Source organism: Salvelinus sp. IW2-2015, linkage group LG19 (assembly GCF_002910315.2).
Source record: "Salvelinus sp. IW2-2015 linkage group LG19, ASM291031v2, whole genome shotgun sequence".
In the NCBI taxonomy this organism is placed as follows: Eukaryota; Metazoa; Chordata; class Actinopteri; order Salmoniformes; family Salmonidae; genus Salvelinus; species Salvelinus sp. IW2-2015.
In genome coordinates, this window is record NC_036859.1 from 11,260,183 (window position 1) to 11,275,428 (window position 15,246).

Sequence of the window (15,246 nt, forward strand, 5' to 3'; positions counted from 1 at the left end):
CGCTAACATATATGCTGCTCTGAAATTGCAATAAACGTATTTAAYTTTTAATCTATCAATTCAACTTTTTGTGCTTGGCGCCCCATAGCGGTTTATACCAGGAGGTGTGGGCGCAGACTGTGCAACGCTGCGACTGCGCAAGTCACAATCGGATGTGTGATCATCAGTGCTTTGTCTACTCGTCCGTCGAGCTAACAGCCCACCGCTTCATTTCTAGAAAATAGTAAAGATGTCTGGCTCATCAAACCTCGTTGCGATGAAGAAAATTGTCCAGCAGCTGCGTTTTGAAGCGAGCATAAACAGAGTGAAGGTAAGAATCTATTTAACACGTAAATGTATTTGGTAAACATGCCCAGGAAACTAGTCAGAGCTAGCTAACATCAGTAACGTTAGCTAGCTAGCGCTAAGGGCGTGGAATCTAGGCACACAAATGGAGCTCTAGCCATAAACACAATCTTCTGCTAAATTCTTTACTTGAACTGTTAGTTATTGGGTCTAGAGGCTAATAGCTGAGATGAGTGTGGCCTAACGCCCCAGGATAATTCTTCCCAACAGTCATTAAACAGCAGGAAAAGCCTAACGTTAATTCAAGGATCTGTGTTCACACCATACTATTGACAACACCCATTTTTAAGGAGGATATTTACAGACTTGCAGGAGTCTAGCTAGTTAGGAGTAGAGCTTCCCTTTCACAGCTATATTCCTTTCTTTTCAGGTGTCCCAAGCAGCTGCAGACCTTCAACAGTTCTGCATGCAAAATGCCCTCCAGGATCCCTTGCTCACTGGGGTGTCCTCCAGTACAAACCCCTTCAGACCACAGAAGGTGTGCTCCTTCTTGTGAGGACTACACATAGGACAGACCGCAGCATTTTTTGGTGAGTATTTTTTGGTGTATGTAGTCCTTTGGAGAATTTCAATTGCATACTCCTCGAGTCCTCACCTTCTCAAAACCCATTGAAGATGGTTGGAGGTAGCCTGACGACTTACACAATTATTCTGCTGCTCTGTCGTTTGCTACATACTTTAATCTGAGACTGCCATCATTTAAGTAATTTGTGGTGACAAAGGGAATTGTGCAAAAGTCATCAGCGATTGTATTGTCTCTATCCAATCAGAGTATCGAAGACTATTATGAATTTTCAAACMACTGCTTTACCCACGTGTGTTCTGGCTCTGGCCCAACCCATTGGTTTCTGGACCAATTGGACAGTCCAGAATGTGTTTGGATTTGGTGAAGGGTCAGGAAGCTACTCGGATCCAGACATATTGCGAAGAAGAAACTAACGTCCGTGGGCGTAGCGTTTGGCTGGAGCAAGGAGTGTGGGTAGCGAGGGTAGGGACCTCCTTGCTTTCTCATCCAATGGGTTTTGAGAAGGATGCGAGGAGTATGCAATTGAGATTCTTGCCTTGATTGGCCTGTAAGCCGCACTAAATCAGTAAAGTGAAACAGATTCTCTACTCCATGCTAGTCTCTGATTGCGTTACAGATAAATACCTATTTCTTTAATATGGAAGAGTATTATCACATTGTACCTCTGTGTTTTCCTGTCTCGCAGGCCTTCGTTTTGATGCTACAGGGAAAAAGTTGACCTCAACACTGCTCCTCATTGCCAACGGCAATCCACTGCCACAGAATCTTATGAAGTGTAGAACATGTCAGGAAGACTTGCCATCTATTTTCAGCCAACCACCTTAGAGGATACGATGAGACGGGTTTATTTTTCATGGCACCGTGTGGTTTTCAAGTAAATGATTGTGCCTTTTCTATTCTATTTTATTCATTGTTCTTGACTTTTTGTATTTAGAAATTAACATTCTTCTTTCTCTACATGACTGTTTTGCTAATTGTTTCTTGGGTAAGACTGACAGTGGTACATCTCAAATCTTTACTTAAGATGCAAGTAGTTTCGAACAGCAAAATGTGAACAGGGCAACTTTACAATACAAAAGGCAGCAGCATGTCACTGGTATGCGTGATAAAAGCATCCACATCAAACACACAAGTAAAATGCCATATATTTAAGAATAAGGAAATCAAAGAACACATTCATCAACCTATATCCCCGTGCTTAAATTTACAATTGACGTGCATAATGCTCATAGATACAGCTTTGATTAAGTGAAATAAAAATGGCTGTAATGGAGGATCAGTAAGTATGGTTCAAACACGTACATGTCTTCCAACTAATTACCATCCAGTCTTAGCCGGCATCAAACTATTCCATAGTTTGGTATATACTGATCATATCAATGGGACATGGGTAGAAGATAGATTATCACAAAGTCAGACATCTAGTGCACCTTTTGCATCCATCTGAAAAGGATCGGCCACTATTAAATAACCCATTCAGTTGAATCTGCTTCAGTAGCTTGATTTGCTTTGAGACTAACTCGTAGGAAAAAATAAACCTGTACTTTTTAAGACCTGTAAAATGATCTTATGATGTCCAAGACCTCAACGAATTAAAGTCCTTGTTTGGTTTCATAAACTGATACCACTCAGTTAACTACCAACAAACGTAACGGCTCATCATTTGGCAGTTTAAGTAAAATAATATTTTCGGAAGGATGCAAGATGCAACCATGCAAGAGTTTTCTAAGCCCCGTCGTTCTCCACTGTCCTCTTGGGTCTATAAATCTCTTCGGACTGGTCTGTCCGTCCTGCCTCGTGATTATCTTGTTACACGTTGAGGAGCATGCAGTGATGCATTAGCATTACTTTTCAGGTGCTGAGTTTGAAGTGGTTTCACGTGGTACTCGTAGATCTTCAGTGCTGGCCCCAGTTTGATAGACAGACCAGTCAGGACATCATTCCGCGTCATCAGGAGCAGAGACTTGCCATCGATTTCCTACAAGAATAACAAATGGAAGGGATTGGGAAGCTCTTACCCACATGAAAGAGAGGGCAGAAAGAGCAACTTGCAAGGTTAGTAAATGACTATCATTACCTGGTCTTGGAAAGCAGTAGCCTGCTCATCAAATCCTGCAGCTTTGAAATAGTTGACGACATCAGTGAATGCCCAGTCTGCAGGGTCCGGCAGCTGGCCATTCTCCACCACACTAGAAAAAGACAGAACAGGAAATGGGTATAGGGACAAGGCGGGAGGACAGCACAATCGTATCCCTTATCTACAGACTCACAATAACGACTCTAGACTTACAGTTTAGCTTCCACTGATCCATTTGTTTTGTTCTCCATTCCAGCTAGAGGAAAAAGAAAACGGTGAGATGGATAAGCAAAAATACAATTGAATCCAAAAGATTAGGTTTATGAAGACACATGAGGTCTGTCATAAAGTGAACACATTCACTACTTACTTGAAACGTGTGTTCGTTGTAATAGGATGTGTCAAGAGGTTATCTGGATATGGTCAGTTGTTTCTGAAACCTTAAACTACAGAGCATCTGATATACTGAGTGTTGAATAGAGAAGCGAGAGTCGTTTTTTGAACAATTTCTTTGAAATGCTGACACGCATAAGTAAAGTACTCAGTTGCTAAGCAACATAGATGTGGGGCGCTTGATACTGTGGAAATACTATGGTACAAATGCATAGATCAGAAATCGCATTCAATAATGCCAAAAAGCAAACTGTCTTCAATGGATGATGGGCAATTTGGTTCACATATCATGGGATATAATCATCACATTAGTGAGTATACTGGAATACAATGTGGTCTGTGGATTCTGACCTGATCCAAAGCCATGGAATGCGTTGCACTCAGATTTGAGTCCAAATATCAGAGACGGGAGCAATTTAAAGCTCCCTGATCTGCATGATTAAAACTTCCCTATTCAGTGTAGCTACTCTACCTACGAGACTACCAGTCTTGGATGTTCAGTAGTTTATCTTTGGAAAGCTAATTTCCACCAGAAGCATCATTCATATAGTTTAAACTTTAGACACTGCATTTCATTAAGTACTATACACATCCGTGGACAGAAATATAGCTGATGGTGATGACATTGTGGACTGTTTAAGTGTAATATTACAATGTGTAACAAAAGTCAGATGCAGTATGAAATATGTAGTAATAGAAGAATGGGTATACATTACAAACTTTGAATAATTAGTCATTTAGGATAGTTTATTCAATATTACAATAGCTTACTACTGAAATTATATAATTGTATCATATCATTGCCAACGTTCTGGTTCAGTCTATTTGACACTTACCTTTTTATTGCTAATTCGCGAGCTAGTTGGTTTCCTTTTATAGTTCTTTGGGCGTAAATAAATATCCGGTTTATTCACGATCGTGTGCTTGGCGCTGTGTATTTGATCTATAAACCACCTGAATTGCTCATTCAATTTTTCTGATATGTTCAAAGGACCTGCGAGTCGGCATGCGACACCAAGACAAGAAGCTCATGAACAGGCGCACACACCAATCTCAAACCTGACTGGCCAGTTCGCAGCGAATGGGACAGGGTTCCGGTTTAGAAGCACGGTTTCTACTGATCCTACAGTTTTGCTTCTGTACTGCAGTTTAACTGATGCTCGGCCCAGAAAGACAATTTCCATACATGGCCACATAGAGAAGTCAGATGAGAAAACTCCAAATTTAGTCACCACCTTTGGGTCTGAATACTTATGTAAATGTGATATTTCGGTGTTTTATTTTTTAAATACATTTTTTACATTTCTAAAAACCTGTCTTTAATTTGTCATTATGGGGTATTGTGTGTAGATTGAGATAAAAAATAAACTATCAATTTTAGAATAAGGCTGCAACAGTAACAATGTGGAAAAAGTCAAGAGGTCTGAATACGTTCCGAATGCACTGTAGATGGCCTAAGAATAGCATGGAAAACTAMTAGAAAGCAATTGGAAATCCAAAATTAAACCCTTCCTAGACAACTTAATGGCCCCCACATTTCATCACAATAAGGAAGGTGTACATTTGGGTGTACAAAACATAAACAACATTTTGACAAATTGGCACCCTTATCCAATTTTTAAAAAGACACCTAAAAACAATCTCAAAAAGACATGATAAAATGGTTTGATTATGATTTGCAAATCTATAAGAAAAAGCGTAGGACTATCCAGCCAAAAACAGAGAACCAGAATCTGCGCCTTCAGTATTGGGCAACCCTGAAAGAATAGACTCCAAAACAAAGAACAACACATCAGACATCAACCAATGAAATTGAGGAATCCATTAATTCAAACAACTTTTGGGAAAGTTAAAACTGCCTAAACAAACCACACTGAGGAAAAATGTGCTATCCAAAATGGTGACTAATTGAAAACTCACTTTGAAGAATTATATATACATATTAAAATAGATCCGGAACAAAAAAATCTATGAAAAACGGCTAATTCTTGAATCAGCCATTTAAGACAACCAGAACCTGTTAGTTCTGTTTGGGTTATTGGGAATCTATAGTAATTTTTTTTTTTTTTAAGAAATACAGCTTGTGAAATACAGACCGCAAATTTAGCACTGCCACACTCAAACGATTTAAAGTTCTGAATGTAGGGGCCTCCCGGGTGGCACAGCGGTCTAAGTCGCCACTATAGCCCGGGTTTGATCCCGGGCTGTGTCGAAGCCGGCTGCGACCAGGAGACTCATGAGGCGGCGTATAATTGGCCCAGAGTATTCCAGGTTAGGGGAGGATTTGGCTGGCCGGGATGTCCTTGTCCCATCGCACTCTAGCGACTCCCTGTTGCGGGCTGGGCACCTGCAAGCTGACTGTGGTTGCCAGCTGGACGGTGTTTCCTCCGACTCATTGGTGCGGTTAGCTTCCGGTTTAAGCGAGCAGTGTGTCAAGAAGAAGTGCGGCTTGGCAGGGTCGTGTTTCGGAGGATGCAATATCTCTCGACCTCCGCCTCTCCAGAGTCTCTACGGGAGTTGCAGCGACGGGATAAGACTGTAACTACCAATTGGATATCACGAAAGTGGTGAGAGAAAGGGGGTAAAAAAAAATACATATAGTTGTGAGTGTAGGCTATTTCCTTGACATCTACAACCAAGGACTAATAACAATATATTTTTTTAAATTGAGACAAATTTGATCCAAACAATTACTGTGGCATTTGTGTGAACAGCAACCTGGGGAAAATACACTTTCTCAGTGAACACAATGTCCTGAGCAGAAGTCAAATTGGATTCCTACCAAATTATCAAACATCAGGTCACATTTATACCCTACACACCCTAATTGATAAATGTGAATCAAAATGAAACATTTCTCCTGCTTTGTGGATTTACAAAAAGCCTTTGATTCAATTTGTCATCAAGGCATTTTTTTGCAAATTAATTGAAAGTTGTATGGGTGGAAACAAATGTCATCAAAACAATGTATAGAAATAATGCAGTCAAATTGGAAGTAAACACACACATTTATTTTTCCAAGGGCACACTGTGAAACAGGAACAACTTGAGCTCAAGTCTATTTAACGTACAGTACCAGTCAAAAGTTTGGACATACCTACTCATTCAAGGTTGTTTTTTTTGTGACTATTTTCTACATTGTAGAATAATAGTGAAGACATCAAAATTATGAAATAACACATATGGAATCATGTAGTAACGACAAGTATTAAACAAATCAAATATCTTTTAGATTCTTCAAAGTAGCCACATCGTCTTGATGACATCTTTGCTCACTCTTGGCATTCTCTCAACCAGCTTAACCTGGAATGCTTTTCCAACCATCTTGAAGGAGTTCCCACATATGCTGAGCACTTGTTGGCTGCTTTTCATTCACTCTGCGGTCCAACTCATCCCAAACCATCTCAATTGGGTTGAGGTTGGGTTATTGTGGAGGCCAGGTTAGCTGATGCAGCACTCCATCACTCTCCTTCTTGGTCAAATAGGCCTTACACAGACTGGAGGTGTGTTTTGGGTCATTGTCCTGTTGAAAAACAAATGATAATCCCACTAAGTGCAAACCAGATGGGATGGCGTATCGCTGCAGAATGCTGTGGTAGCCATGCTGGTTAAGTGTGCCTTGAATTCTAAATAAATCACTGACAGTGTCACCAGCAAAGCACCCCCACACCATCACACCTCCATGCTTCACGGTGGGAACCACACATCCGGAGATCATCMGTTCACCTATTCTGCGTCTCACAAAGAGATGTGTCTCTTACTTGAACTCTGTGAAGCATTTATTTGGGCTGCAATTTCTGAGGCTGGTAACTCTCTAATGAACTTATCCTCTGCAGCAGAGGTAACTCTGGGTCTTCCTTTCCTGTAGCGGTCCTCATGAGAGCCAGTTTCATCATAGCACTCAATGGTTTTTGCAACTGCACTTAATTTCATAGTTCTTGAAATTTTCCGTATTGACTGACCTTCATGTCTTAAAGTAATGATGGACTGTTGTTTCTCTTTGCTTATTTGAGCTGTGAAAAAACAAAATTCTCTCTTTTAGCAGCCACACTTGTGGCCTCCTGCCGCAACCTGAGTGACATCCAGTTAGAAGTATAGTGTGATTATTCATATCTGCCTATTCTTTATTCATTTTTGTTGTTGTAATTGCTGTTAGTATGATTATCACTATGATTATTATTGCTTTATTTCAAATAGTCTAGTATATTCCTGTCTTTGACCATTGTCACTATATGTTTACTTTGACTCTGTAAGTGTTTACTTTCCATGTCAATAAAGTATACTGGATTGAATTATTTGAGATGGCCAATTCGGCGGACAATCTGTCTCCCTCCAGTAGGTGGCGTTTTTTCTTTGTTTCGCCCACCAAACAAGGACTTTTATATGGAGGTCGAGTGTGTCAAATTTGGTCAACAAAAAAATGTATGGCTTATTTGCTACATGAGGTTTATTTTATCGAATAGAAGTTTCGTAATGCTTAAGTTGTTACGAGTGTACTGATATAAGTAGGACGTGACATCCAGGCAACTTTGAGAAAAACACTTTATATCGGAATTATCTCGAGGTGGCTATGCATATTCATGGCATGAGGCTAGTAGCATAGCATTTCTCTCCATTGAATACAGGATGTTGACGTCAACAATCCTCATTGAATATTTAAAGGAATACAATAATGAGATGTATCCACTAATCCAAAGAAATGATAGGCGGGAGCTAGACAGCCAGCCGGCTCGCTTTGTGGACAACGACTCCCATTGTTAGGGCGGAGAGACATGCATCTTGTCAATATGTCCATAATCATTGGTATAAACCAGATGAAACTTGGATATAGATGGTCAATGAATCGAGACCGGTGTCTGTCATCATTTGGGGTTCACACTCACCTGTCTCGATCAATAAGAGACTACTTGAAATAGACAAGATGGCGGCGTACACATGAAGCAAAATGTTTTATTTCTTTTAATAACTGAGCATTTTCTAAATTCAAACAGAACCCCTGCAACTAGACACGGACATTTTATGAGACTCCTGTTTCCACGAATCGAGGACGAAGATGGCATGGTGGCGGCAGGTAGCCTAGTGACCAAAAGGTTGCTGGATCGAATCCCTGAGCTGACAAGATAAAAATCTGTCGTTCTGCCCCTGAGCAAGGCACCGGGCGCCGAAGACGTGGATGTTGATTAAGGCAGCCCCCCGCACTTCTCTGATTCAGAGGGGTTGGGTTAAATGCGGAAGACACATTTCAGTTGAATGCAATCAGTTGTACAACTATCGTCAAGCTAAGGTTGGTCAAAAATTCTCTAATTACCTATTCTATAATTCCCAGTAACGGATACCAAACATGTTTGGTTAAATCACAAATCACATTATCTGGTGTAACAATCCTTAGCTACAGTTCTCTGCACTACTACACCTGAGACACACTCAGACACCCTGAACTGACAAGGTAAAAACTGTTCATACTGTATTTGCTTTTCTATGTTACTTTTACCGTGTAACATTCTTGTTGAATACCCAGTTCTCTTTTTGAGTTGGCATTAAATAGTGCACACTCCCTTGTATTTTAGAATTTGACAAATAAACATTATTTGGAAATCTGAATGTCTAACATCTGTTTGATGCTACATAGCCCTGTACAGCTTATATAAATATGTTCTGTGAATCCATAGAGGCAGCCAAGTTTTGAAGATTGATAGAAAATATCCATATTTATTTTATGGTGGTTCTACATGGTCTTATGTTGAGCCACACTGTCTTTTATCCGGCTTCGGCACTGGCAATGGTGTTTGGCATGGTGGAATGGGGAAGCTGAGACTCATGTGCTTGTGGCAAATGGTCTTGCCCTGTCTGCAGTGTAAGGCCATCTGGATAGGACACTGCCCGAAGTGGTGTAGGGCTCGTATTGTGTGAGGATGGCCAGTTGCTGTGGAAATGTGAGAGTCAACTTGGTTCACTTTCGTTAGCTAGCTAGCTAGCTATTCGCCGGCCACACATTCACATTGCTACTTCTCTTGGTAGAATAGCCAGCTTGCTAACGTTACCAAGTTTAATTCGAGCATATCGTCACAGAGTTTCTAAACAATATTTGATATTGTTCTGTTTATAGTGAAAAGGTTACCACTAGCTTGCTGCTAGCTCTAGCTGACCTGCAAACAGTAAAATAAATTGCTAATATTTTGCTTGTTTGCTTAGCTAGCTAGCTATGTATAGTAGCTAGTAACCGATTAAACTCAACTCCACGATTTACGTTGGAGTTGAGCAGCGGAAAAAACATTTTATGTGACGTCGGAGCTACAGTCCTCCCATACTAGTCGCTCAGCGCCAGTGGTCGGAAAAGTGCCCAACTGTCATACTTGAGTAAAAGTAAAGATACCTTAATAGAAAATGACTCAAGTAAAAGCAAAAGTCACCCAGTAAAATTCTATTTGAGTAAAAGTCTAAAACTATTTAGTTTTGAAGACACTTAAGTATCAAAAGTAAAACTATAAATAATTGCAAAAAGAAACAACAGTCCATCATTACTTGAAGACATGAAGGTCAGTCAATCTGGACAATTTCAAGAACTTTGAAAGTTTCTTCAAATGCAGTCGCAAAAACCATCAAGCGCCATGATGAAACTGGCTCTCATGAGGACTGCCACAGGCAAGGAACACCCAGAGTTACCTCTGCTGCAGAGGATAAGTTCATTAGAGTTACCAGCCTCAGAAATTGCAGCCCAAATAACTTCTTCACGGAGTTTAGACATTATAAACAATGGCAACACTGCCAAGTTGCACTGAGCCTTGCTGTTGGAAAACCACACTAGTGTCCGACTTTCGGCAGTTGCAGATACACCTCCCCAGACTTCACTCCTTGACATTCATCTGCAGTCGGTTGCATCAGCCTTACAGCTCAAATGATCCCAATATCTCGGAAGCTTTAATTGGTGCATATGACCAGAGATATGGATATAAGGACGTTGTGCTTATGTCTTTGCCCTAACAAGGAGATCTGTCGTCCACAGAGAGGAACGGCTGAGTGTCTCCCGCTTATTCCTCTCTTTGGATTGGTGTATACATCTCATTATTTGAGTCATTTTTAAATGCTCAAAGAGTGGTGTTGACATCAACCGCCTGTATTCAATGGAGTGAGATGCTATGCCAGCCTCATGAATATGTATTGAACATCTCGAAATTCAACAGGTACAACTCCAATATCAAGTGTTTCTTCTCAAAGTTGACAGGATGTCAGGTGCATCACACTTATCAGTACACTCGTAACAACCTAAGTATTACGAAACTTCTATTAAATCAAATAAGCCTCACATATCAAAATAGTAATTCATGTTAACCTTGACAGAATTCGACACTCCCATACAAAAACAAAGGATCTGCTTAACGTGGACAGATTTTGGGCAGAGATAGGGCTCTCCCTTCGCCTCCCTCTCTCTGACATGACCCTGTAGTTATGGTTACACACACACACACACCGTATGACCATAACATGTGTGCAGACACTTGAGTACAATTTGAAGTGGAGTACATAAAGGCCCCAGTAGAAATGTGAAGACTTTAGGTAAGTGATTTTATTTACCTGATCAGAGTTATGTAGAGGTGGTAGGACCTTGATTGGGAGGAATGTAAGATGGTACATACAGTGCCTTCAGAAAGTATTTACACCCTTTGACTTTTTTCACATTTTGTTGTTGAAAAGGTGGGATTCAAATGGATTTAATTGCCATTGTTTGTCAACGATCTACACAAAAATACTCTAATGTCAAAGTGGAAGAAAAATTATAACATTTGTTAAAAAAACCATAATGAAAAAGAATATATCTTGATATGATATGTGTTCAACCCCCTGAGTCAACACATGTTAGAAGCACCTTTGGCAGTGATTACAGCTGTGAGTCTTTATGGGTAAGTCTCTAAGAGCTTTCCACACCTGGATTGTGCAACATTTGCCCAGCATTTTTTTCAACAACCATTTTCAGGTCTTCTCATTGATTTCAAGCAGATTGAAGTTAAAACTGTAACTCGGCCACTCAGGGACCTTCACTGTCTTCTTGGTAAGAAACTCCAGTGTAGATTTGGCCTTGTGTTTTAGGTTATTGTCCTGCTGAAATGTAAATTCATCTCCCAGTGTCTGGTGGAAAGGATTTTGTCTGTGCTTAGCTCCATTCCGTTTATTTTTTATCCTGAAAAACTCCCCAGTCCTTAACGATTACAAGCATACCCATGACATAATGCAGCCACACCATGCTTGAAAATATGGAGAGTGGTACTCAGTAATTTGTTGTATTGGATTTTCCCCAAGCATAATACTTTCTCTTCAGGACATAAAGGTAATTGCTTTTTGACTTCCTTCTTTTCATTGTCAATTTTGTTAGTATTGTGGAGTAACTACAATGTTGATCCAACCTCATTTTTCTCCTATCACAGCCATTAAACTCTGTAACAATTTTAAAGTTACCATTGGTCTCATGGTGAAATCGCTGAGCGGTTTCGGCAACTGGGTTAGGAAGGACACCTGTATCTTTGTAGTGACTGGGTGTATAAAACACTATCCAAAGTGTAATTCATTACTTTACCATGCTCAAAGTACTCAATGGCTGCTTTTTTTTGGTACCTTCTTTGCGAGGCATTGGGAAACCTCCCAGGTCTTTGTGGTTGAATCTGTGTTTGAAATTCACTGCACAACTGAGTAGTCATTCAAAAATCATGTTAAACATTATTATTGCACACAGTGAGTCCATGCAAATTATTATGTGACATGTTAAGCACATTTTTACTCCTGAACTTATTCAAGCTTACCATAACAAAGGGGTTGAATACTTATTGACTCAAGACATTTCAGATTAAAAATGTTGAATTAATTTGTAAACATTTCAAAAACATCATTCTACTTTGATATTATGGTGTATTGTGTGTAGGATAGTGTAAAAAAAAMAACATTTCAATTGAATCCATTTTAAATTCAGGCTGTAACAACAATATGTGGAAAAAGTCAAGGGTTATGAATACTTTCTGAAGGCCCTGTCGATAAAGATTTTGTTGTGGCAGAGCAAGTTGGACTTTATCACTATAGCGGGCAGGGTGATGAGCAATAGGACAAAGCAAACCATTAACAGATTGTATGCAGATGGTAGCAGGTAATAACAACTCTATCATAACATTAGTTAATGATCATATGTTATCCATAGTTATATAACACCCGTTGAGGACAGAGATCAAGCCATTGAGGGAAAGACCGACTGCAATGCAGGAAAATGTTTTTACAATTTTTTTATAAATCGCCATTTATAACAGCGTGGAGCCAATTAATCTCATACGGTCCTTGTAACAAATACTCTGAGTGAATGTACAAAACATTAGGAAGACCTTTTGCCCTCAGAACAGACTCAATTTGTCGGGGCATAGACTCTACAAGGTGTCAAGTGTTCCACAGAGATGCTGGCCCATGTTGGTCACATACACATGGCTAGCAGATGTTATTGCGATTGTAGCGAAATGCTTGTGCTTCTAGTTCTGACAGTTCAGCAATATCTAACCTGCAATTTAACAATTCCACAACAACTACCTAATACACACAAATCTAAGTAAAGGAATGGAATAAGAATATATACATAGAAATATATGGATGAGCAATGACAGAGCCGCCCGCATAGGCAAGATGCAATAGATGGTATAAAATACAGTATATACATATGAGATGAGTAATGCAAGATATGTAAACATTATTAAAGTGGCATTATTAAAGTGACTAGTGATCCATTTATTAAAGTAGCCAATGATTTCAAGTCTGTATGTAGGCAGCAGCCTCTCTGTGTTAGTGATGGCTGTTTAACAGTCTGATGGCCTTGAGATAGAAGCTGTTTTTCAGGACAAGGCTTCTCACAGTTGTGTCAAGTTGGCTGGATGTCCGTTGGGTGGTGGACCATTCTTGATACACACAGGAAACTGTTGAGCGTGAAAAACCCAGCAACGTTGCAATTCTTGTCACACTAAAACCGGTTTGCCTTGCACTTACAGTACTACTATATCCTGTTCAAAAGCACTTAAATAGTTTTTCTTGCCAGTGTAAATAGGCATTTGAACTTCGTAGCTTTAGCCGGTGGTAAACTTGTGGAATAGACACCAGCTGGAATGCAGTTTTAACCAATCAGCATCCAGGATTAGACCCGCCTGTTGTATAAATGAGTTAATAGACCAATAAGAAAGAGTTCCAAACCTCTCTACCAACAGCTTTTTTTCAGTTTTTCCCTCCCCAATCAAGCCACTCCTAGACAGTCCTAGCCAGTGGTGTAAATTACTTAAGTAAAAATACTTCAAAGTACTACTTCAGTAATTTTTGGGGGTATCTGTACTTTACTTTACTATTTAGTTTTTGACTACTTTTACTTCACTACATTCCTATGGAAAATAATGTACTTTCTACTCCATACATTTTCCCTGACACCCAAAAGTACTTGGCACCTTTTGAATACTTAACAGGACAGGAAAATTATCCAATTCACACACTTATCAAGAGAACATCCCTGGTCTTCCATACTTCCTCTGATCTGGCGGACTCACTAAACACACATGCATCATTTGTAAATGATGTCTGAGTGTTGGAGTGTTCCCCTGGCTATCCATACATTTTTAAAACAAGAAAATGGTGCCACCTGCTTTGCTTAATCAAAATCATTTTTACTTTTGATACTTAAGTATATTTGAGCAATTACATGTACTTTCGATACTTAAATATATCTGGGACCAAATACCTTTAGACTTTTACTCAAGTAATATTTAACTGGGTGACTTTTAATTTTACTTGAGCAACATTCTATTAAGGTATCTATACTTTTACTCAAGTATGCCAATTGGGTAATTTTTCCACCACTGGTCATAGCAAAAATGTAGCTTGAGAAATTGCTCTTTGCTAAGAAGCAATTCTTGTTTCATTTTGACCATTTTAATTGAAAACAGTCACAGTAGGGTACTTAATTGTTACCCAGAAATAATTTGATATTGAGATAAAAATGGCTGCATTGAACATTTAATTTAGGAATGGATATATCCTTTGAATGTAGTATTTGTTATGTTAAAGATCTATCATATAAGCTTTAAATATGCAGTGGTGGAAAAGGTACCCAATTGTCATACTTGAGTAAAAGTATAGATACCTTAATAAAAAAGTTACTCAAGTTAAAGTGAAAGTCACCTAGTAAAATAATACTTGAGGAAAAGTCTAAAAGTATATACTTAAGTATCAAAAGTACATTTAGTTGCTAAAATATACTTATGTATCAAAAGTAAAAGTAAAAGTATAAATCATTTAAAATTCCTTATATTCAGTAAAGCAGATGGCACCATGTTCTTGTTTTTAAAATGTATGGATAGCCAGGGGCACACTCCAACACTCAGAAAGTATTTACAAAAGATGCCTTTGTGTTTAGTGAAGTAGGGATGACCACTTGTTCTCTTGATAAGTGTGTGAATTTCATAGTTTTACTGGTCTACGAAGCATTCAAAATATAAGGAGTACTTTGGGTTGTCAGAGAAAATGTATGGAGTAAAAGTACAATATTTTCTTTACGAATGTAGTGAAGTAAAAGTTGTCAAAAATATAAATAGTAAAGTAAAGTACAGATACCCCCAAAAACGACTATAGTAGTCCATTAAAGTATTTTTACTTAAGTACTTTACACCACTGAAAATATGGTATAAAGGGGAGTGATGAAGCGACATCAACCTCAGTCATTCACACTAAAAACTGAACTAGCCTAGAGTGGAGCGCCCTTAAAACGTATCTAGTCGAGCGCCGTGCACATTTCGTGCAAATACTGTATGCTGCTCCAACAGTGAGAGAACTGGGCTCGTGTCCAAATAGGAGGAGTTGCGCTCAATTTCTACAGAATAACCAGGTCCGTAGTTTCCTCCCA

General features: G+C 39.3%; 2 protein-coding genes across 3 annotated transcripts; one reads left to right on the top strand and one right to left on the bottom strand.

The window, feature by feature from the left end:
• The first annotated feature begins 144 nt into the window (after window positions 1–144).
• LOC111979442 (guanine nucleotide-binding protein G(I)/G(S)/G(O) subunit gamma-5) lies at window positions 145–1,828 on the top strand. Its single transcript, XM_024009988.2, has 3 exons — window positions 145–310; window positions 716–875; window positions 1,557–1,828. Exons 1-2 carry the CDS (start codon window positions 230–232, stop codon window positions 839–841), a joined length of 207 nt encoding a protein of 68 aa, XP_023865756.1. The 5' UTR covers window positions 145–229; the 3' UTR covers window positions 842–875; window positions 1,557–1,828.
• Window positions 1,829–2,001: 173 nt separating this feature from the next.
• On the bottom strand, window positions 2,002–4,267 carry LOC111979441 (sterile alpha motif domain-containing protein 13). Of its 2 annotated transcripts, XM_070448817.1 has the most exons (5): window positions 4,178–4,256; window positions 3,319–3,394; window positions 3,162–3,204; window positions 2,949–3,060; window positions 2,002–2,849 (listed from the first exon to the last, which is right to left on the bottom strand). In XM_070448817.1, the coding sequence occupies exons 3-5, from the start codon at window positions 3,197–3,199 to the stop codon at window positions 2,673–2,675; spliced, it is 327 nt and encodes a 108-aa protein (XP_070304918.1). In that variant the 5' UTR covers window positions 3,200–3,204; window positions 3,319–3,394; window positions 4,178–4,256; the 3' UTR covers window positions 2,002–2,672. The 2 variants fall into 2 exon arrangements, with proteins under 2 accessions (XP_070304918.1, XP_023865755.1); XM_024009987.2 differs by lacking the exon at window positions 3,319–3,394 and having other exon boundaries at window positions 4,178–4,267.
• Between the last annotated feature and the right edge of the window lie 10,979 nt (window positions 4,268–15,246).